At 48.7% G+C, this 22,825-nt stretch overlaps 8 protein-coding genes across 8 annotated transcripts; 6 read left to right on the forward strand and 2 right to left on the reverse strand.

The window, feature by feature from the left end:
- Positions 1-125: 125 nt before the first annotated feature.
- On the reverse strand, positions 126-1,304 carry ATNIH1004_010741 (uncharacterized protein; the record flags this gene model as incomplete). Its single annotated transcript, XM_033575309.1, has 2 exons — positions 126-995; positions 1,062-1,304. The coding sequence occupies 2 exons, from the start codon at positions 1,302-1,304 to the stop codon at positions 126-128; spliced, it is 1,113 nt and encodes a 370-aa protein (XP_033421164.1).
- A 2,018-nt stretch (positions 1,305-3,322) lies between these two features.
- On the forward strand, positions 3,323-3,949 carry ATNIH1004_010742 (uncharacterized protein; the record flags this gene model as incomplete). Its single annotated transcript, XM_033575310.1, has 2 exons — positions 3,323-3,382; positions 3,449-3,949. 2 exons carry the CDS (start codon positions 3,323-3,325, stop codon positions 3,947-3,949), a joined length of 561 nt encoding a protein of 186 aa, XP_033421165.1.
- Positions 3,950-4,533: 584 nt separating this feature from the next.
- On the forward strand, positions 4,534-6,280 carry ATNIH1004_010743 (cytochrome P450; the record flags this gene model as incomplete). Its single annotated transcript, XM_033575311.1, has 4 exons — positions 4,534-4,900; positions 4,994-5,194; positions 5,272-6,023; positions 6,089-6,280. The coding sequence occupies 4 exons, from the start codon at positions 4,534-4,536 to the stop codon at positions 6,278-6,280; spliced, it is 1,512 nt and encodes a 503-aa protein (XP_033421166.1).
- Positions 6,281-7,084: 804 nt separating this feature from the next.
- ATNIH1004_010744 (uncharacterized protein) lies at positions 7,085-7,546 on the forward strand (the record flags this gene model as incomplete). Its single annotated transcript, XM_033575312.1, has 2 exons — positions 7,085-7,238; positions 7,293-7,546. 2 exons carry the CDS (start codon positions 7,085-7,087, stop codon positions 7,544-7,546), a joined length of 408 nt encoding a protein of 135 aa, XP_033421167.1.
- A 3,386-nt stretch (positions 7,547-10,932) lies between these two features.
- On the forward strand, positions 10,933-12,285 carry ATNIH1004_010745 (putative inositol 5-phosphatase; the record flags this gene model as incomplete). Its single annotated transcript, XM_033575313.1, has 1 exon — positions 10,933-12,285. The coding sequence occupies one exon, from the start codon at positions 10,933-10,935 to the stop codon at positions 12,283-12,285; it is 1,353 nt and encodes a 450-aa protein (XP_033421168.1).
- Positions 12,286-16,703: 4,418 nt separating this feature from the next.
- ATNIH1004_010746 (uncharacterized protein) lies at positions 16,704-16,965 on the forward strand (the record flags this gene model as incomplete). The annotated part of the gene is made up of 2 exons (XM_033575314.1): positions 16,704-16,781; positions 16,843-16,965. 2 exons carry the CDS (start codon positions 16,704-16,706, stop codon positions 16,963-16,965), a joined length of 201 nt encoding a protein of 66 aa, XP_033421169.1.
- A 911-nt stretch (positions 16,966-17,876) lies between these two features.
- ATNIH1004_010747 (putative RNA 3'-terminal phosphate cyclase) lies at positions 17,877-19,307 on the reverse strand (the record flags this gene model as incomplete). Its single annotated transcript, XM_033575315.1, has 1 exon — positions 17,877-19,307. One exon carries the CDS (start codon positions 19,305-19,307, stop codon positions 17,877-17,879), a length of 1,431 nt encoding a protein of 476 aa, XP_033421170.1.
- A 540-nt stretch (positions 19,308-19,847) lies between these two features.
- ATNIH1004_010748 (uncharacterized protein) lies at positions 19,848-22,562 on the forward strand (the record flags this gene model as incomplete). The annotated part of the gene is made up of 1 exon (XM_033575316.1): positions 19,848-22,562. The coding sequence occupies one exon, from the start codon at positions 19,848-19,850 to the stop codon at positions 22,560-22,562; it is 2,715 nt and encodes a 904-aa protein (XP_033421171.1).
- Between the last annotated feature and the right edge of the window lie 263 nt (positions 22,563-22,825).

Genomic DNA, 22,825 nt, shown 5'->3' on the forward strand with positions numbered 1-22,825 from the left:
CCATTACTCTTGATCCTTCCATTCTCCTTCACAAATCATGTCTCATCCGTTTGGGGGGAAACGATATTGATTCCACTCTATTGATATCATACGGCTATCCCCAAACTGACAAAATAAACTCTTATTTAGTTGTTGTCCGCAGACACAACCTCAGGCAAGGCCTCCTCGTCGGTGTAGGCAGGCGGAAGATCATCAGTGGAATCAGTCATCAAACCTTGCTTTTCGATTCCAGTTCCCTGTTCTTCAGATTTCTTGGGGCTGGAGCGGCGGAAGCGTTGCCATAGGAACACAACGATCTGGCCAACCAGCATACCCAAGGCACTGGCGGCCAGTCCGGCCAAGACGCCCAGAACGGCTGGAATTACGATAAAACGAACGACACGGGAGAGAGTGCGCTCCCAGTGGCCAAGGTGCATATGGTGGTGATGAGGAGGGCGGGGAGGGCGCTCCATATCACCCTCAGTCCAGGTAGAGTGCGGACCAGAGAATCCATCGTGGTGGGAACCATGGTGAGGATGTCCAAGTCCACGGGATCCAGCTCCGCAGTCCGACCCAGCTCGCAGTCCCAACAAGCGCATCTTGGCCGCGGCAAACATAGAGCGAATCCGTGCGAACAGGAGTCTTCTCAAACACTTCGCTCTCCCATGGCACTGCCTCCATGACACGCGAGAAGGAGCCGTCTCTTCAATGTTAACACCCGCCAGATAAAGGTTGGCGGCAGAGTCATGGATCAGGTGGAGGGCAACGGTGTCAATGGGAACGGGATGGCTCTCCAGGTCTAGGATGGTGAACCGAACAGAGACCATATCCATAGGCTCGTCGGGAGGAGTGGGTATCGGCATCATTTCAACTGCATAGCCTAACTCGATAGGGCCCGACTCCGCGCCATCCGACAGTCGACGTTGGATGGCTGTCAGGTGTGTTGGGGGAGGAGGAGGGAAAATTGGGCGCCCGTTCGCCAAAAGGAATCCATTTTCAACGGAAAATTTCAAGGACTATACGGATTAGCAATCCTGCTGCCGATTTATTTTCATTGGAAAGGCGTGGAGGAGACTGCTCACCAGAGAAGTGTCGAAGCCATCAGTCCAGCCTACCTTCCCATTCTCGCCCACTTCCCGGAAGGGACATTCTGTACAGCCCAGAATCACCTCATGCTGGCTGGATGCAACAGCCTCCAAGGGACGGAGACTCAGATCATCCTGAGGAGTGATAATCTCGGCCTCGACTTCGGCTTCAGGGACAAGTAGGAAGGCATTGGCGCCTAGGGCGACAGCGGTCCCTACAAGGAATGGGCGGAGGATCATGGTGGCAAGGAATTAAAAACGGTACATAAGACGGTTGCTGGAGTGAGGATTTAACGAGAGACGATAGTAGGTTACTGTAGTGAGTAAGTCAGTGTGTACAACAGATAGCTGTATAGTAGTTGGTGATGGTGATGACGAAGAAGATGATAGAGGAGGCAACCTTTAGAGAAGTAGAGGGGGGGCTAGAGGCGTATCGAGAGTGCAGTGGTAATGTAATGAATGTAGGGATGGCAAGGGCAAGCAGTGATTCGCCAGAGGCGGTGTTGCACTGGAGCAGATGACGCACGACTAGTCAGCGCTTGCCCTAATATGGTCTAGCCAGTTTATCTACAGCGCCCCAGTCGGAAGGTCACGTATGGATCTCCCAAAATAAATGTCATGGATGCTAGGTGCGATAATATACGGAGTAAGTACTACAACACGGAGCACCTTTAAATTAATTAGATAGATCATATTCCAGTATCTATGAAAGGCCCAAATTGTGGCATTTTATTTAACAGCACCAGTACAGAGAGCTGGACACTATCTAGTGGTCTTCTTCAGCAACACCTAACATAGCTGCCACACATTGTGTTTCATCTGCTCCTGGTGGTGGGCTAGATTCAGAATTCCCCCTCCGATAATGCTATTTGTTCTTTCTTCTGCCCTAGAAAGCAGAGAAAGGGTAGAACAGGAGTATGAAAGGTGGACAGGGACAAAAACAGCCAACATATGGCTGATAAAGTGGTCTGCACACGAGGGTATACGTACTTACTCCGACGGCCCTAATATATGCAATAAAGGTGGGCCGCATTCAGAACTAGAGGCTGGACTGCAAATTCATGAATGCACAGCATCATAAAAGGGCTGGGCCGTGGAATCGCCCGCTGAGTCAGCGGAAGATCAGCGGTATAAGCTCTCACTATCCTGCTTGGAGGATAGATCTGCGCTACCTTTGTTGTTGTCGTACATAATTAACGAATACGATAGACCGAGAGCGGCATTTATACTCCATAGATAAGTCACTTGCAGATAGTATTCTATCCAAAAACGGTAATATACTGGCGATCTGCTCAAGAAAGAAATCAAGTCGACTCATCTCAGCCTTCTCCGGCCGCTAGTCTTATACTCTTCTAGGCTATATCCATGGTCCAGTCATTAAGGTCAGGTAGAACAGGTTTAGGCATCTTAGTGACGCACTGCTTCCAATGATGCAAGGAACTCCTACGAGCAATCTGCACGAGCAATCTGCACGAGCAATCTGCATGAGCAAGATCTACTGCCTTCTTATTATACTCCCCACCATTGATTTTAACCACATATAATGAACATTGGAAGCAGTAGTCTTGGTATAGTAATGTTTATGCGTACTTGAAAAAGCTGGGCGTCTTGCCAGGTGCAGCCGCTCGAGTACGACATGTGAGTTAGTTAACTTGATAATTGACTTAACAACAACACAGAGTTTTTTTTTTTGAAATATAATGAACCAGAAATCCTACAAGGATCTAGGCTTAGTATCTATATACGTGCTATTGCATAATTATATATTGTAGACTTTAGACCTCCTGACATGTTGTTAAGATATTAGGCCTATAAAACGTCCTATTTTATATGCAATACAGAGGCGCGCGGCTCGTGATCGAGTACGTTATGCAACATCGGCTGACTCAGCAGTAGCACAACCAGGACAAAACACATTCCCATCTCAGCAGCCCAGTGCTGTTTAAAAAAAAAAAAAAAATAAATGACTTGATAGTTGAATGTAAGATGTATCCAACCATATGCCATGAGTATAATGATTCGAGTCCTCTGGGGACACCAACCGACCTCCTGATGAACAACAATACGCGGACGGCAATTGGCTGCGGCTTTGGCACTGCGACGTCACTTCCGGTTTTTGCTCGTCCGCCCATCATCGAATTTTCAATTAATCTCCCAGCCGGGTTGCCTTGATCTCTCTTCTCCTATCAGGAGCTTGATTCTAGATATTCTGCATTCCCGACCCATAGAAGCTTCTGTTTTCACAGCTGCTCGTCGTTATGGCGTGTCCCATCACCGTTAGCAAATTCGTGGGCACCGTGTCCCTGGGTCTGTTGACAGTATGTCCCACTCCAACACTGACTGTCCTTCCGTGTTCTACTTTCTAAAAGGCAACTTCAATCTAGGGCCTCTCCTACTCTGCCGCCACTATTACTATCCCTTCCCTGAGTGTCCTCCCTACCTCCGCTAATGCCTCGCGGTCGCTGCACGAAGTCAAACGACTGAACCGGAAGCATGGCCTGCGACTGACCAATCTAGCCAATGGCTGTCTCCTTTTTGCCTTCTGTATCTCCCCGAGCCATCGCAAACACCCCTATTTGCTTTGGATGTGTGTATCCTCCGCCCTGGGTACTTACGCCGTCGACTACTGGTTCCACCGGACGAGCGGCTTCAAGCCCTGGCTCCAGAGCTTCATCCAGGACACGAGATTCTTGTGTATATCGTGCGAGTCGGCTCCAAGGAAGGAAGAGGATCTCGTCGTGGTGGAAGCCGATGAAAACATCAACGGAGAGAGTGTCCGGAAAGAACTAGATTCGGAGCGCCGCTTCCAGAGAGTCCGGGCCTTCTTCTCGGGTCTCGCACTGGCCATGGGAATCGTTGGATTGTGGGGTGATCGGTCCTCTTAGGGTATGAGACATGCGGAGAACATGCGAAAGCCCTTTTGCTTTCTATCTAAGGAGGTGATTGGAACCTACGCAATTGCCCATGCTCCTTTGGATTCTCTCTCCTTCACTCCTTTATTGGCGATTTTTCTTACGATTTTTCTTTATGACACCCTTCTCCGTCTTTTACATCCAAACCTATTGTACTTTTATAATGTCTGTCCCTGCTTTTTCGATTTTCCTATCTGGTCTGGGGCTTCTTTCTCATATAGGTGTGAAATCCATGCATATTGGCGACTCTCGGATAGGCACAGCGTCTAGGTTTCCAGCTTGGGGCGCATGTGTGTATCATATGAAGTCGATACTGTTTCTGTGTGTTTATTCAATCATTATTCCAGACAAATTCGCTCTTAAATCTTCAGAAGACTGAAAGTACCCCAACATTAAATACCTTCGTTTGACAATGCCGAGGATAGTCTCCGCAGTCGCGGTGCGGGGGCGGTTCCGCCGATCAATCGTGGTTCATATAAAGAAAAGAGCTAGCTCCCTTTACTCCATACTTTTCTGCCTGATCTCATATATATTTTCCTTCGCCCAACACGCTTAGCATGTATCTCATTCTCATTCCCCTTATTCTCCCCGTGCTCTACTGGATTGTTAATCTACTCTACGTCACCTTTGTCTTCCGTTCCCTTCTCTCCGTCCCGGGTCCGTTTTGGACCCGCTTGACTCGGCTGTGGTACTTTGATCGGGTGCGTCGAGGCGACTTCGAAAAGGACAATATTCGTCTTCATCAACGGTACGGCCCTGTCGTCCGCATAGCCCCGGATCATTATAGCATTAGTGACCGGGCAGCTGTGAGAGCAGTATACGGGACAGGGAGCAAGTTTGCCAAGTCAGCATGGTACGAAGGGTGGAAACATCCCGATCCTGATAAATGGACACTATTTCCCGATCGGAATGTGAGGAGGCATGGTAGGTGGATGAGCCGGCCCCGAATACTCCGATAGATCTAATACTACGGCGAGTATTCATACATGTATGGGGTGAACTAATGACGACTTGCAGCGGAGACACGAAGGCGATTCTCCAGCCTGTACTCGATGACCTCGTTGGTCCACTATGAGCAATTCGTAGATCACTGCACAAATCTCTTTTCCCAGCGACTGACCGAGTTCGCGGAGCGGGGCCAAAGTTTTAATCTCGGATACTGGCTCCAGTGCTATGCCTTTGACGTGATTGGAGAAATCACATTTGGCCAGCGATTTGGTAAGTTCTGATCTGCCTGTCTGGTGAGGGTTCGGATGCGGGTTGGTTGGCATTCATTGATGAGGTGACTCGTACAGGATTCCTGGATCGGGGCCACGATATCGAGGGTACCATAGGTGCGCTCCAGAGGTTGATGACATACAGCACGCTCGTTGGTGTCTATCCCCAGTGGCATCCTCGGTTATTTGGACCGCTGAGCCGGTTCAGTTGGTCCGGAGCGGGCGGACGCGCGTATATCATGCGTTATGTGGAGCAGAGAATTCGACAACATAAAGACTGTCCAAAGTGGGATGTCGAGAATGACACTCTCCAGACTCAGGACTTCCTGGAGAAAATGGCGATCGCCCGGGACAAGGATCCGGAAAAGGTCACCGACTATCACCTGTTCATGATGGGACTGTCAAATGTAATTGCGGGATCGGATACTACAGCCATCAGCCTTGCTTCAATTATGTATCATCTACTGCAATATCCTCCTGTCCTAGAGAAGCTACGCCGCGAGATCGATGATTTCACTGCACAGGGTCTTTGCAGTGCTCGCGTCACATTCAAAGAGAGCCAGCGAATGCCGTATTTCCAAGCCGTCATCAAGGAAGCACTTCGTATGCACAGCGCCACAGGCCTGCCCCTTTGGAGGGAAGTTCCAGCCGGAGGAGCCGAGATCAACGGCTATTTTTTCCCCCAAGGCGCAGTTGTTGGAGTGAATACTTGGGTAGCGCATTACGACGAGGCAGTATTCCCAGACGCAACAACATTTCGACCGGAAAGATGGATTGAAACGGAGAGTGACCCAGAAAAGCTGAAGGTTATGAATGACATGTATATGCCGGTGAGCTTTGCCATCATTACACTGCATCCTCTACCAGTCCTGGGAATGGCGCTGACACGCAGCAGTTTGGCCTCGGGTCACGTACATGTCTTGGAAAACACATCTCTATTCTTGAGATATCCAAGCTTATCCCCGGGATCGTTCGAGACTTTGACTTTTGCATCAAGAACGGAACATGGACCACTAAGAACATCTGGTTTGTAAAGCCCACAGATTTCGAAGTCTCGGTCACCAGGAGAAGCCATACGTCAACCTGAGATGAGGAAAGCAAGTCCATACCTATGTATGCATGTAAAAGTAAGGCCCGTTTGATTGAGCCTTTGATACTCTGTACTTCATCTATTAGCTCCCATCATACCTGTATGATTGTATCCTGGAGTAGTGCAGAAAAATTATACATATTCCGATGCGAAATACTATCAGGTTCGATGGAGACTCAAGAAACTATATCCATTGAAATGGGGATCCGCTCCTGGAAAGAAACTCAAGGAAGAAAATAGACAGTACCTGCAAACGATATATATCTCTCGATCAAACACAGTCCAACAGTCCGTTTCATTCCAGCGGAAGGCTCATGCATGGGGATGCTGTAACCTACCCACGCAGAATCAGAGCTGGCCTTGCCGTTGCCAACAGGACATTCAGGCCAGGTCCAGTTACTTATCTGATAGTTGGCAAAGGTTCCAGGTAAATACAGGACCGGCATATGCGCCTGAGTCGGTCGAGGTGTCATTGGAGATGATAAAATTCTTAGAGGGGCCGGCAGAAGTGAACCGCGGGAAAACTACAATGCATGAGGGGAGGCTCTATATACTCTGTGCAAGGTGAAGAACTTCCCCCAGCGGAGTATACAGCTCACGGCCTATTTAGATCCTTGAATGAAGCTGCCAAGCAGTGCCGGACGACGATAATTTCCAGGCGTTGCTTCACTTTGGGGAGACCGCGAATGGGGATACACAGTAGCCTAATCGGAGTGCCCAGTTGGACTCATCTAGATGTAGATGCTGACTGGTGGAGATTTCGCCGTCGTATATTATGCTCGTGCCCCTGGCGATCGAATTATGCATCGTTTCCCCTCCGCTCTGACGACAACAGGCGTGATGGTGACATATGCCGCCGTCCTAAAGAAGCTCTACAATCAGCGTCCCTCATATCGACACAGACACTCGTTCTCGATGAAATTACCCATCCCAATAATTATCCCCGCTTGGCAATGTGGGTAATGGTGGCACACCGCTGCGTTTGATCGTCCTCGCGATGAATTCGAAGTCCACAACCACCTGATCGCCCACTTCTCGACACTCTTGATCCATGGGCATGATGAACGGTCTGGACCGGGCCTTCCTCGTCGCAGGATCTGCTGGCTCGTCCTCCACACGCTGATCATCCTCTTCCCCATCTGGAGCGCAGCTGATGTCAACGCCATTCGGCAGCGTCTCGAAGCCCGGGATCACGATGAAAAACCCGACTTACGGGAGCACCACCGGAAACCCGAACATGTCTTTATCGTGGGAATTCAATAGAATTCTATTGAATTGTGAATTAACTCTGCGCAGCTCCTGAAACTAAGCCGTCACTGACTTGGTTAGACTTTTGACCCGGACAATGTCTTCTTCCTCAGGTGTTCCCCGGAATATCACAGTATCACATATGACGCATCAAGACGAGATAATGTAGTCCCACATAGGCGACGGATGGATCAAGACACTGTACGGATGCAACAAGCTCCAACGCATTTCATATCTCCTCTGCTATGCAACCTCAGCCTGGAACAACTGCTGGTAGACCTGGAGAGACAAGGAATCCATTTTGATAAGATACTTTTTTCTGAACGACGTCGTTTTCACAGTGAGTCAAGAGCAACATATGATTGTCACTACAGCACCGCCCAGCAAGTATCAGACACAGAATGTTCTCGAGTGGCTGCAGACCCGCGATTGTCAGTATGCTGCTGCCGCCTGCGAACTGAACTACCCCAAGCTTTAACACTATTAAGACACATTGGCCCTCCGGAATAACCAAGGAGAAGAAACGATTATTCAAATGTAGCCGTATTTTGCTCGCCCGCATCCTGCGAGGCCCTGAAGCGCATGAACTCGGTGCCGGTGGCCAGCTGTTGGAATGGTATTGGTAGGAACCCTCTGGACTTGCTGCGGTCATATTTCATAAAAAGCGCTCAACACTGACGAGGTTAGTTGCTATGCGCACATCGTTGTTTCCTGAAATTCCGGAATCCCTTGCTCAGGAGCATCTCGAAGGCTTGGAGTGGTGTCTTATCCACGCGGATAACCCTCATACATATTTATCAGGCGTGTATCTAAACCCCAGGGTGCGCGTGGGATACCACGGGCCAGTGTATGCAGCCGTCCATCTGGGCAGCAAGTGGTAGTTAACCTCCTGGGCGATTTGGATTTGTGGTCGAATCGAATCCGACGATGGAGTATCGTGGATTGGAAAAAGAATGAGGCCAGAAGATGCGTTGAGCAGTGGAAAACCAAGTACAGTAGAAAAGAAAGAGGCGCGTTCTGTTTGATAGATGAAATGCAGGCGTTGGAGCCCTGGGGACGGACTCATGTATAACCGAACGTCTTATCTTGTATGGGAGCTGTTTCTGATGTGGAGACGACTGGCTTAATATTTTAGTATTCTAGAAGCACGGTCTCCTAACTGATCTGGAAACGTATAATACATTTGGGGTGCCCTTGAGCAACACATCCGCTGGGTATCGTTGCAGCCGACGGTTTCCAATATTCTAAGCGCATTATTAAAGGTGCGACCGGGATTCGGCAGTCGGCGATACTTTTCCTCAAGTTGCTCGCATCGAGCTGCTTTCCGGCCCACCCTTTCTGCTTCTTGCAATCCATACCGATGGCCAGTCTCAATCCTCCCATCCATTGGAAGAAATCACCAGCGCCCAAATGGTCGTGTGAGTAGCTTGAGTGAGTCGCGCGCATCCAGCATGAGTCCTCTCGCTACACCATAGGCCCGCTCAATTGGCCACGTTGAAAAGCGGTGTGGTCATCGCAATATGCTTTGCGTAATTCAACTGTGCGGCGGGTTATTGCAGCACGTTCAATAGAATTGCCAGCTGAATGTAGAGATTAGCACCGAAATTCATACCAAAATAGCAAGACGTTGACTGGCACTTGATCGGGGAACTCACGAATACCGATAAACGGCAGAATAGACTTCATCACGTCACATAATTTTAACAGCCATGTCAGTCTCCGACTACCAGCAGCACCCAATGTACTCCCATTGGCATCGCATTTAAGAAAAACTACACCAATTGGCGTCCCCCAGCGCCAACCCACATATCACAGTCCGAGCCCAAAGCGGTCCAATCTCAAACGACGAGCCCAGTCCCACCATACCATACTGGTGATGCGCGCGTTATATATTTTTGTCCACCGAGAGGGTACGATGCGTCGTAGGCCTTAATGCTTGCGGTTCTCGCGGTTGTCGCTCGCGATCACTCGCGGTGCCTTTCGCCCATAGTCGGGGAGGGTGTCTAGGGCAGTACATATTTGTTCATGACATTCTGCTTTGTTTTTGTACCCGTGTTACCATTCATACCGCATACCACTGCCGATATTATTGAAACCCGGGGATTCGCATGTCAGATTCAATATCCTCTAAATAAAGGCAATTGATGGGGGTGATGGAAGAGGGATTCGACTACTACACAAGGGGGATGAGCTCCAGAACGCCGTTCGCGAAGCAACGAATCGCTATTCCTGAAGGTGTTCGTAGAAAAGGGCGTCGTCACTGGGTTTCACTTCTTGAGATTCAAGTGGTCGAAGATGGAACCGTAGTGCGCCATCGGTGGAAGCAGGACTGTAGCCTACAGCGGCGGTTTCAGAAGGTAGTTGATATTACGCCACCATTAATTCAGAACCGGAATTTTATGCAGCAGGCAGTCGATGCAGTTAGTCGACGCAGTATTGCGGATGATGAACGCTATTCATCACTGTACTGGGAATAGTCAAGTTTGTGGCCCATGAACAGCAGAATATATCCAAATTTCTCAGTATCAATCCCTGTTCATGAGTGGGGTACCCATTACTTATGTTGTAGCAGGCTTTTACTTGGCGAAGGCACATTTGCAGTTGGCTTAAAGAAGTTTGCTTGCCCAGGTTGGAAATGTTCGCTCAATGTGTGCACTGAAGACTCCCAAAAGGGATTGTTCCTGAGAATGGGAAATATCGCCCAAGTTAGAGTGAATACCTAGTGGCCAAGATGTTAGCCTTGAGACACATTTGGACAGGCTGGGATTGAAGCCCTTGATAGATAGTCGGTGCGCAATTTGATAGCCTTCCGTCCAAAATCATCATCACAGCGTCCAGCTGTGAGGCAGTGGTCACTAAAGACGGTACTGCCAGAGACGAGAACGTCTGGCCCGAAGACCAACTTTGACCTGGAACTGTTGCCCACAATCACTTCATGAGTGGCAGGATCAACACATAATAGATGGAGAAAGAACCTCAAATCGGCTCTCCTGATTGTGGAAACCGTCGTCAGCCGGGGATATTGGTGGTTGAGAACCAGGTGGTCGCATTCTCCAAGCAAATGAAGATGGAGCTAGAAGTCCGCTGTCCACAAGCAGGCGGGGGCAATGGGAGTAAGAGGACGTGGATGTAACAGGTAGAGTTGGAGGAACAACAGGGAAAGTTGTAGGGTTGCTAGACCGATATAATAAGAAGCAATCTAATAAACACCAGCTGGAAGTCGCAAAAGTGGTTTATTCTAGACATGTAGCGAGGATGATGTCCATCTGTCAAGCCAAATGGATCGACCAGATCCGATCCGCTGATCGTCACATGGAAGTGCCATGAAATTTAACTTCTCCAGATCCTATTCATTGGCAATGATTTCATTTCTCCACCACTATGCTGCCTTTTCTACCACCATGTCAGCCACGATGATAGAATCTCTTTCCATCTATATCCTCACCTTCAATTGTGCGAGAAACCTTGTCGATGTTGACCGCTTTGCAAGGCATTTCTTCGATGCTCTACCTCCGACCGACAATCCCAGCTCCTCGCCATCGCCTGATCTCATCGTTCTTAGCCTTCAGGAGATTGCCCCTATTGCCTACGCATTTCTCGGTGGTTCATTTCTGACACCTTATATAACTGCCCTGGATCAGGTGGTGTATCGCGCTGTTGCGCAGCGTTGGAAATGCAATTACGTCAATGTGGCAACGGATAATGTTGGCATGACGGGCCTTATGGTGTTTGCCCGGTCTGATGTAGCAGAACGTATCTCTTCTATCAACACTGCCCGCGCTGGCTTTGGTGTTCAACAGATGGGCAATAAAGGTGCTGTTGGCGCACGACTGGCCTTCGCGACAGATACAAGTCCCGGTGACACGGTCCATCTTACCTTTATTGCTGCTCACCTAGCACCTGCAGAGGACGCAGTGGAGCAAAGAAACAAAGACTGGCGTAGCATGGTTGAGAGGTTAGTTTTCAACTACGAAACTACCGTGTTCCAGGAAAACGACGAGGTTGGAGTAGACACGGAGAGTACAGCTTTACTACAGCGTCATACATCGATTCAGCGTAACGAGAATCGCGGCATCTTTGACCCTACGAGCTATCTCTTTCTGGCGGGGGATCTCAACTACCGTACCTCCAATTTCTCTCCACGAGAAGCAGATCAGGCCCGCTTTCCACAGGCAAATGTGGAACCCACCAGCCCCCGTCATTACTTGCACCTCTTGGAAGAGGATCAATTGACCCGGGAAATGAAACAGTTCCGGAGCTTTCATGGCCTGTCAGAGGCCCCTATTACCTTCTCTCCGACATACAAATATACATATGCTGCGCAACAGGCTGCGCGTGCCGGAACACTCGACGCCGGATTGCAGGAAGGCTTGTGGACCAGCACCCGATGGCCCAGCTGGTGTGACCGCATCTTATATTTGGAAACGCCACCAGGTATGGGAGAGGGCGCACGGGTCAAACCCCTGAGATACGACTCTTTGCCGCTATTTCCAACCTCTGACCATCGTGCCGTCGCCCTTTGGGCATCAGTTACCTTGGCATTACAGGAGCCGGAAGATACGACGCCGCCCTTCACCCCGTATCCGATCGATCCGGGATGGGAACGTAAACGTGACACAGCACGGAAAAAGGAGCTCGCGGTTGGTTGTTTAGCGTATATGACGTTGACATGGGAGGGTAATGGCGTGTTAGTCGCATCAGTCATTACTTTCCTTGCAGCCTGGCTCGTGCTTCGATCGTTGCTTAATGTTTGAACGCATATTGCATACATTTAGAATTCTGTTCCAAACGCCTGCTCCATGTTGATCATACGGATCTCCGTCCCAAATATAGGCGTGAGCGATAGGTGCAACTGCGCAGCGGTTTCACAATTAACCCCTGGAGTTGCCCTTTGCTGAGCCCTGGAATGGGCCTGGAACATTCAAGCTTACCTGCATGATTTCTTTCCAGCTGCCGGGATCGTGGTAGTTGAGACCGTCCTCCCGCTTCAAAAGTATTGATGACTCGATGAGACCTTTCGCGTTGGGGGGTCAGAGCCCAACAAGTTATGGACTAACCAAGAGTGTATACGATATCCTCAAGGTCACCAGAATCGAAAACCGATCTAGAACGGTCTGGAAACAACCGCGGAAGAAACCCCGAAATAGCATTGTCGATCTAGGCAAAGCGGCTCAACTATGAAGGATTCATCCACACATCAACGAAGTGGGATGGTATTTGCGCTTGGCGTGTTGCTGTCAAGCTGTTAAATGTGAACTGGGCTTCGTGTTATCCCATCTCGCTCCCAATCTTGCCCTAGTTTTTCCTGTTGTAGCAAGAATCAAACGGGAAGCGCCGACGGACCCGCCCTTGCTAATATTGAAGCCTAACACGGCTGGGTGGTTACCAGAGTTTGCCGGTATTTGGTAGGAATATGGAAACCATAATTTGAGACTTCTAAGATGCAGTGGAGATGAAGTGATGTCGGCCATTTGAGATCCTCTGATTGGTATAGCCACTAGAAAACACCATTTGACAGGACCATGAAGTAACAAACTCAGTTTAATACCTCCATTCTATTTCTTTTATTTTCTTTTCTTTTTTGGTGGGGAACCCTTCTTTCTCATCCTTCCATGGAACACCCTCGTACCCTCGTGTCTCGCATCTCTTCCACTTGGGGCCCCGCTTTTGTTCGGTTAGTGAAACAAAGAATATTTTTGGTACCCTAAATAGAATGGCGATCAGACTAATTAGTTGGAATTTATCCAAGCACCTAATCCCCAGCAGTTACTAGGAGGCAGTCCATTTTCCGCTCACAAGTTCTTACTATTTTCACATGCCAGCGGATATCAATACTCTATCATACGACATGCGACATGGACGGCAGATGCAGGCGGGTTAGCCTTAAGAATGCTCTATATTACATCATGCAGCAGTATGATTAGTTAGTTATTCTAATCTTAAAATGATTTACTGCAGACAAGCCGGCTCTCTTTCCGTTGCCAATCGTGCAGGCGGAATGGGATATTATTATGGCTGTAAAGAAATACTTTCGCATTGAATTTCTACCTTGTAGGTAGATTGTAGTCATGCTCGAGGCATGCTGGCCAGAAAGGCAAATAACGCAACCGGGATGAATAGACCCCTCTTCCGTGCTCTGCCTCCCTATCACCCTCGAATGGCCACTCAAGCAGCATGGCACATGACCAATCTGATCAACCGGTCAAGTGACCGCTGGATTGGCATTCTGGATTTCTTCCCCTCATTCGAGGATTATAATACCAACCACCAACCAGCTACAACAGCAATCACCATCACTAACCGCTACAGTATACCACCTTTACGGCGTATCTCTACCCAGGGTGCTGATACCTGGTCCTATCCCAAAAGGGTGAGCCAACCAGCCAGGATTCCCGGCCATAATTCACAATGGCGGCAGAGCGCCCATGTTAGCCACGCAAGTTAACCCAAAAGCAACCTTCCGAGGATGTCTGCTGCCGTGAACAACGACCATTTCATTGCCATCAAGCCTGACATGAAAGCCTGGACCTATTCATTCCAGTTCTAGATGGAAGACAACGCTGCATAGCACATGCCGTAGGACAGTTCATGCTCAGACCGCAATTGTGACTCTGGATGGAATATGACAAGGCAGAATCGTAGTTATGGATATGGCGGAAGGGAACGTGGCTGTGGAAACCTCTTGTTTGAGAAGGAAGCAACGGTTCGATGCAGTTCGCCTATGTAGTGTCTCTCCACTTCGTGCGCCAGACGAGACGGGTATTTGGGACCATTCAGCTCACCCACCGAGGCACTGCAATATACGGTCTATCTCAAGACTTTTTCTTGAGAGCAAAAACAAGAAAGGGAATGAAGTAGGAGGGAACGGAGAGAAGGGGTTAAGAAGGGAATCGTAACCAGAGAAAGAAGAAAGCTTGAGATCCTTGCAAAGGCAAAACTTGATCAAAAACGTCAAGCTAAGGTAAGAAAGATGGTCTAAAGGGTTGATCTACAGACATCCTAAGCGAAGGGCAAAATTATTTTCAACATCGGTCATGATAACTATTCGTCTCAGAACTCTAGAATTGTGCCAGAGAGAGCAGTAGAACGATGAGTCTTCCACTGGAGGTCATTCCGTGCCTTCCGACCACCACAACTCACCCAGAGATATCCTGGCTGGGGCAAGTAAGTTAACACGAAAAATGATACCAGAATGAGATGTCAACCCCCAGACAGGGGGGGAGGAAAAAAAAAAAAAAAAAAAGCAAAACTTTCTGTCAACTGATGTTCCAGAAACAGTGGAAACTTTCTTGGTGCGACGGTTCGGGGCCCAAGATCCAGACCTCAATTAACCCGAAACCCCCCAATGGAAAGCAAAGGGACGACACTGGCAGTGGATCAACTATCTAGTTACGGAGTATTGTTCTACGTCTGCTCTGTGGTTGATGTCCAATGCCGGCATTCAACAACCGCGAGTGCACCTTGCAACTAATGTATATTCTTTCTGAGGCAGTGACCGTGAGATCAATTTTGTCTAACTGGGTCCACGTCTCCCTCCAATCCCACCTATACCTCCCGACGGCAGGGGCCAAAACTGCGAGTCATTCGGGAGACCTAACTTGTTACATGCTATCTCTGGCACATGAAAGATTTGATTTGATTCGATTTGATGTCCTTCCCTTTTGGTCCTGATTTAATAGTCTTGTCTCCTTTCGTTTGAGCCCATAGTCCCGGAGAGTCCAAGCCTCCGACCTATTGGATCCCTCGGCTGTTACTACAAGCGCAAGTGGACAATAGAAACCAATCCAGGAATTCTTTTTTTTTTTTTTTTGCTTTCTTCCTTCTGGGTCAGCTTCCACAGCAGCCAGCCGGGAAACACGGACTCCACTGTTAAGGATCTAGCACCATCATCATTTTAGAGACCAATAATCATTGCAGGAACATAATTCGGGTTGCCAAGGCAGTCAGCAACACAGTCGGTGATGCCCAGAATATCATCTGGTCGGCTGCCTTGTGTGTGTGATTGTTTTGTTTTTTCCCCCCTCTCCTCTTTAAATCCATGTGGATCGGAAGATGAAGGTATGATTCTGAGCAGTAGTACTCCATATATGTGATCTCTCCCACAATCAATCTGAATAAATCGCCTGAAAGCGATAATTAACAGCAGGAGGGGGCCTTAGTACTAGTAGTCTCTTATTCAATGACTGCATCAGAATATAGGATAGGCTCCATTTGAATCCCGTCCCGTGTGTGTCCGTTGGAAATTTAATCTGCCTGCCTTGTTCTTATAAGTTGGGCTGTTATTTATAATTTAATTTTGTTTTATCCATTCATTATTCTTGAAATATTAGTCGATAGTATTAAATTGATTATTATTACTACTACTAAATACCATTACAATTATTGTCTCTGTTTCTTTTCTTTTCTTTTCTTTTCTTCATTTTTTTTGTTTTTAACCTCCTCTGTATCTCTTCTCTCCTGATCATCAAACTGACTTCTCGCTTGGATCTTCGTTGATATAAATCCCATAAAAGCCCTCGAATTTTTCTGCTGAAACTCTCATTTGGCTTGCATTGTGGTTGTTTCTCCCACCTACCATCTGCGCCGCGACCGTTGATCGTCCGATTTTCGCGTGGCTCACAATTTTATTTGTTGCTCTTTTCGTTCTTCCACTATTCTCTTTCGCTCCTCCCGCCTCTTTGACGGCTTTTTTTGGGTGGCGCAGTGTCTGTCAGCGCTAGAACATCGACGGACTTCGGCCGGCGCCTTAGTTCGCGATCCTTTTTTTTGCCCTGCTGCAAGACAACGGTCTCAAAATCTTGACGTAATAGCCGTCGTTTGGGGCTAATTTTATTATTACCGTTGCCTTTTGACCACGCTGGGGCCCTCTTTTTTTTTTTTTTTTTTTTTTTTTTTTTTCTTGTTTCATTTGAGACACCCCAGAAAACCAGCCCTAGAAAAGCTCCCTTGACGGGACAGGGGAACATTTTGCAACTTCTCCCCGTCGACCTAGATTTTACTCATCTGCCAAGTTTGCCGCAATTGTCTCCTTACGGTGACCCGTCTCAGCCAAATCAAACAAAAAAGTAAACGGCACGACGGAGGGGAAAAAAAAAAAAAAGACAAGAGCCAAAAAAGACAAGAGCCAAAAAAGACAAGAGAACCAAAAGAATCAGCCCCAGCGAAAACCATCATGTACTCTTGCGCCAATTATCCTCGCGGCTGCCGTGGCCGCGTCAACATCCAGGGAGGCAAATGTCCCGACTGCGTGGTTGGTTCTTTCCCGGTGGCTTTTTCGTTGAAGATTTTCGGCTAACTCGCGATTAATCCAGCAATTGAAACTCCGTCGACCAACATCCCTGTCACCTTTTGCTCAGCCTAGAGATTATCGGCGGGTATTGCCCTCGGAGGTCTTAAATGATTCGCCGTACAAGGCGATCGCTCTCGATCTTTGATCACGCTACAACGATGCATTAAATGGGGGGGCGGCACAATAGACCTCCAGAACTTCGACCGGATTGCAAGGGTCCTGCAGGTTGGGACCGGGTCTCGTGGCCTTTTTGTGCCGGTCTCTCTCGGTTTTCATTTGTTTTGGGTGCTCTGGCTTGATGCATTGCTGGGAGTTGATCGATCATCGGTATATACCATAGGAGGGCGGCTTTTGTTGATTTCACCGGTCCCGGCGGCCCGGCATTATACCTTCCTTCTTTGCGTTCACTTTTCCTTTCCCTGTTTTGTGTTGGTTGTATGGATATGTTGGATAGTTTCCACATATGGCGGGTGTGATTCTGCTCACCTCTCTCCCTCATTCGCTACCGGCAGGTTGGCTGTGATTTTAAAGCTCGGCAGCCTGGAGAAGGCGGGTCCCTCATAATGCTTCCTTGCCTCTGATGGACCTTGTTCACCCCCTGATGGAACTTAAGTTTGCAGTCATTGGATCTGCTGGCTGGCTGGCTGATGGCAGTGGCGACTGTGTATCTCTCTTTCCCCCTCTTTTCTTGCTGTCTCCCTTGTGCTATTCCATTCCGTTCCTAGTTTCTGTTGTGTTGTATACGCCACTGTGTTTTAATATCGGTCAATTTTCATACCCTTTGGACCGTTTCTACGAATTTACTGAGTTAATACCCGACCATACAATACTTGCTCTGCACTAGGTACATGTATGATTCCTGATGTGATTCCAGTCTTTCAAGGAGCATGTTTCTCTTTTAAATGCCTGTAGATTTGGCCATGCCCGTCCCACTATGTCCGATTTTCTCTCGACTAGGGGGACGAGATATATAGCGACGGATTTGATCTCTCACTGGTGCGTAGAACGGTCTGGGATAAGTTGATATACTTGAAACATATTGTGTGTATTCTATATTCATCTTGGATAGTGTAGACAAAGCTCAGAGATAATACTAGGAGGGGCTTGTGAACCCTTAACACATCCATCCCGTGACCGGCCATCCCCAAGCATTTCCTCGCACACCCACCGTGCAGTCTGCGTATGAAGGCTCCAGTATCGCTCATCTTCAGAATGCGTTGTTTCCAGTTTTCCTCCTAAAGCCTCAAATACAACCAGCTGATCTCGCATTCTCTTGTCGACGCAAGGCTGGTGCCGTCCTAGAACAGAAGAATCCTGCAAATGAGGATCGTATAATTCGCGAACGAATCCCTCAACGCATGTCTTTACCATGTTCTTCGCTGCCCTCACGTCCCCTTCCGATCCACTGCACTCTCTTCGCCCTCTCTGCTGCCTGGGAGATTCAGTCCTCGCTCCCGTTAGCAGCGCATCGTATCCAATCCTAAATCCGGTTGATGTGTGTGCTACAAGAAGTATATATCCTCGTGATGGACACCGTGTGGCTTCCGAGTGGTGCATTCTGATCGGAACCACGCTGTCGCTAGAATTAGGTGAAAGCTTGGGTCCTGGGTCTGAGGATTCAAAAATCAACGAAGGCAATTTCCCGAGTTCCCTACAAAGTTCCCATTGCATCTCATTCTCGATTAGCTGACGAATGCTTCCTGGAAAGTGATTTCTATGACTCGTAGGATTCACATTTCGGCCTCTCTTTCCCTTTATCGTTTGACTAGATCTCCTCGGAAGAGGGTCATCCGGAGCAAGGATAGTGATATCAATGCAGGTAATCATTCCGCGACTGAATTGACTGAGGTCAAGCAAAGGGAAATGGGGAAGCCGTTGTGTATGATGGCCCTCTCGACGAAGATTAAGGGGCTCTATGATCGCCGTCACCTGTCCTAAGTTAAAAGGTCCTGTGGCCCATCCCCGTTTCTCCAGATGCACTGCAACGGGGGGAAGGCCGACCCTCGCGAAGTTGGGCACTAGAACCTGAGCCACATAATCAATCGACGGGGCGAATGACACGTTGGTGCCACCGGTGATAGTTACACTTATTGGCTCTTCGGTGAACGCTCCGACATGTAGGAGATACGGATAAATTGCTTGGAAGATAAGGAATATCGACCCAGCCGTTGGAAGTTCAATTTTCATCGCTGGTTTAACTCTCAGTTCATTTATTCGCTGGCCTTGAGCACTTGGATTGGACCGTGTTTTGGGGGGGTAAAAGCTCAAGGAAGACGAGCCGACCTCTGCACCGGATACCGAACTTCCTGTTAGACTCGCGAGAAACTGGATAGCAGCCAAGTGGGATTGCTTGAGCCCTTTCTTGCCGGATCGATTGCCTCGAATGTTTTCGATATGAACTGGGTTACCGGTGAGGGCTGAGAGGGCGACTGCAATCCGAACAAGTTGGCCGCCTCCTTCGAGGGTCCTACCGTCCAGATGAATCATCGTCCGTGACTTGGTGTTGTGAATAGGCAGATTCAACATCAAAACAGACTACGGTTTTATGTGATCCGTATATGTCTATCTATAGATACGCATAGCTACGTGGATGCTTGCGACATACTTATGGATGGCAGTGAGTGAAAAGGCCCCTGATGACTCACTATGTGTCAATGAACGGCAGGTCTCAGCCACTTAGCCAGCCAGTCAAAAGATAAGTCATAGTCAGTATCAAGGGGCAATACCATGTAGAGTTTGCTGAACCTCTTTGTTGGAGTCAGGAATATTAGTGATGTCCAGCAAATATATGTACAGTTGGTGAACGATCCAGAGGTTGTGATCATCTCAGGAAGCCGCGTCCAATGGGCGAAAACAGGCCATTGGAAGTCACCACAGTCGCTCCTTCCATTATGGATCTTCAAGATAGGTCCCTTTTAGTGAGATATGTTGACAATAATTCCAGGTCTCGGAAATCATCATCCCACATATTCATTGCATGTCCATCTACAAGCTCACAGATCTAGACCATATCCTCATTCGCACACCATGGCCCCTACCGCGCATCTTCGGAGGATTCAATCCACTCGCTCTATCCTCAAAGCCCGAAAAGGGTCCGTGTCTCCAGAATTTTCTGACTTGGATATGGCAAAACAACATGCGACTGCAGCAGCGTCTCTAGCCATGAGACGTTCCACCGAGAGATCTTCGACCGACTCGCAACGTTCGTATGATCGCTTAGGTGGCCCTGAAAGCATGGCAGTGCCTCGAAGAAAACATAGATCAGACAACTCTGTACAATTTCCGGAAGATGATTCAGATAACACCAGCGTACCATCATTTCGCCCACAGTTGACCGACGGCACATCTCAGAACGATCCAATGTCACTCGTAGTATTGCCCCCGATCAACGAGTTCGGAGGTCTCGAAGGCCCAGTTGCTTCTCTGCCTTCGTCCTATCGCCGGCTTCGCAAGACACGATCAATGTTCTCGACTGGACAACGTTTCTCCCGTAATTCTTGCGGAGCTTCTTCCAGCTTTGATCCCCAGGCTGCGGATGATAGACCACGGGCCTACGACGTGCCACGCTCATCGAGAACATTAAGGCGCTCTATGTCGTTTTTCAGGAGCGATCATCGATCATCCAACACACTACACCACGCAAAGAGTCATGATGCAGCCATTCAAATGGCCCGTCGTGAATTTCAGAAACAAACTGCCCCCGATCTCGGTGAGAATAGACAGTCTTCCTTCATGAAGAGACCAAAACGAGAGCACAAACCATTCAGAAGGACCTTTCGCAACATGAGTGCTTCGGGAGGCGATATGGCTAATACACCCTCTCCGAAGGGACCATCCAAGAGTGGATTCCCCCTTGGAAGAACTCGATCATTCTCGTCATCCGTCAAAAGAGGCATCAAAAGAGTCCTAGGTTTTTCAAAACCTCTCACAGGACAGCTAGACGTGCAGGCTTCAACTTCTTGTGATGCACGACATCCAGTCCCCTCTCCCATCAAGTCGAGAAAAGAGACCAAGTCTCCAAGCGAGAACAAACGTCCCTATCGTGGGGATAACCTGCATAGGCTCAATATCCCAAGCCGGCCGGACACAATTAGAAGTGCTCGAAGTTATGAAAGTTTCGCTACTACGCGATCGCGTGTTACGAGTTGGGCAGATTCCACGGCTGCAAACACCGTCACCGCGTACAAAGGAGCTGATAGGAGTCACTTGTCCATTATAAATGAGAAGGGAGTCTCGAATGAAAGTGCTGAGCAGATCAACCCTGGTGCTTCCTCTACTCAAGAGCAAGTTCCATATCATAACCACTTGAGGCCAGACGGCTCCGTTGATAGTCAGCGCTTGTACATGGCTTTGATGAAGCGTATCCGCAGAAATAGCACACGCGACTCAGCAGAGGACCTTGTATTTGGGCAGGTCAAAGAGCATCGTGCCATCCCAACACGGGCATCCTCTCTCCATCCACGTCGCAGTAGGCAGACTATCCGTCATGTGCCCAGTGATGAATCCATTGTTTCTCCCAAGTCGTTTGCTACGGCCTGGGGAGATACCACGACACCGCATTCCCAGTGGCATCAGCAGACTCGGGAATGCTTTCCCATGCAAAAGGCACGGTATCTACAACAGGATGAGTGTGAGCGCCCCTGTAACTACAGTTCGGTTGGTGCGAGGGAAACGCCTCAGACAACAAGGGCTACAGAGGATGACAGCTCGAGCGTCATAGTTACCAGCTTGCGCGGCCTGAACACAGGGCTCCATTCTCCCAGCGTTTACTCACGAACAACAGGCGAAAGCACTCCAACAAAGGAAGATCAGAGGGCCTACTCGGGCTCCACAGGACCGGATGATGAGCCAGGGGTTGCCACTATATTCTCAAGCCAGCGATCCACCTACAGCTCTCCCGTGGGAAAGCGAGGCCCCGAATCTTCAGCATCCGAAAGTCCCACACGGCCAAGCGCTGAATGGCAGCAATGGATGCAGTCCCAGATGGAGAGAATCGACACCTTAACGCCCCGATGCGACCACTATAGGGAAGACACGGAGATCCACAATGAAGACTTCCCGGATCAAATCTTCTCCCAAAGGAAATGGACCCCTGACGGTATCTTAAATATGCAAGAAGTCTCAGATCGGCCGTCTCTCACTAGGGGCTCGTCCACTTCTTGCAAACTTGCGACAAGCAGTAATTTCTCTAGGCCGTTCAGCCGTTCCTCGAGTATACGCACGATTGCTGGCACTCAAAAGGACATTGTAGGCAACACAGCTGCCTCGGGATCTTCTATGCCAATTCTCCAAAAGCCATCTGGTGGTACTCCTGAGAGGGTTTTCTCACCTGACCGTGGTCGTACAAAAGATAGCTACCCCGTGCCAATGCAGTTGAGGCCAAGTAACAGGCTTCGATACTCCGTGTCACCAACTCCGAAGCGAGAGGTGAAAGAGACGCAGCAAAAAATGACAGTCGGCGGAATACATGAAAGGTACCAGGCGACGCGGTCCCCGATTTCCCAAAACGGCAAACCTTTCCAGATCCGATCGACTCGCGCCCGTCACGATAGTGTCAGACCAACAAACGAGAACCTCAAAGTCGAAGATGGACAACTCGACCCTAAGGAATCTCATTCCTCGGACGTGGGCTCTGGAATTTCTAGCAAACGTATGGTGGAGTTGTTCTTGAATAGCCGACGCCAGCAGATGGGTCCAGGTAGGTTGGATGACGATAGTGCTTCCGAGGGTGCGTTTATCTAAAAGCTTAAGAGAGACGATGATTATGTTGCAGTTTCGCTGTATCTCTCAAGCAATACTGTATTATTAACTTGGCTCTTCCACCTTTCTCTTTGGCCTCAATATCTTGATGGTGGATAACTGCTGCTGTTAGTATGCTGTAGGTATATCTAGTGTTATTGGCCTGCAGAGTCAACGCAAATGATAAACATATTTCATTTTGTTTGAATTTCTGTATTCATTTGCATATCTTCATTGGCCCAGAAATGGGTTTAGATAGATCTGAA

Source organism: Aspergillus tanneri, assembly GCF_003426965.1.
Source record: "Aspergillus tanneri strain NIH1004 chromosome Unknown AapTan_8_pilon_pilon_pilon, whole genome shotgun sequence".
NCBI lineage: Eukaryota > Fungi > Ascomycota > Eurotiomycetes > Eurotiales > Aspergillaceae > Aspergillus > Aspergillus tanneri.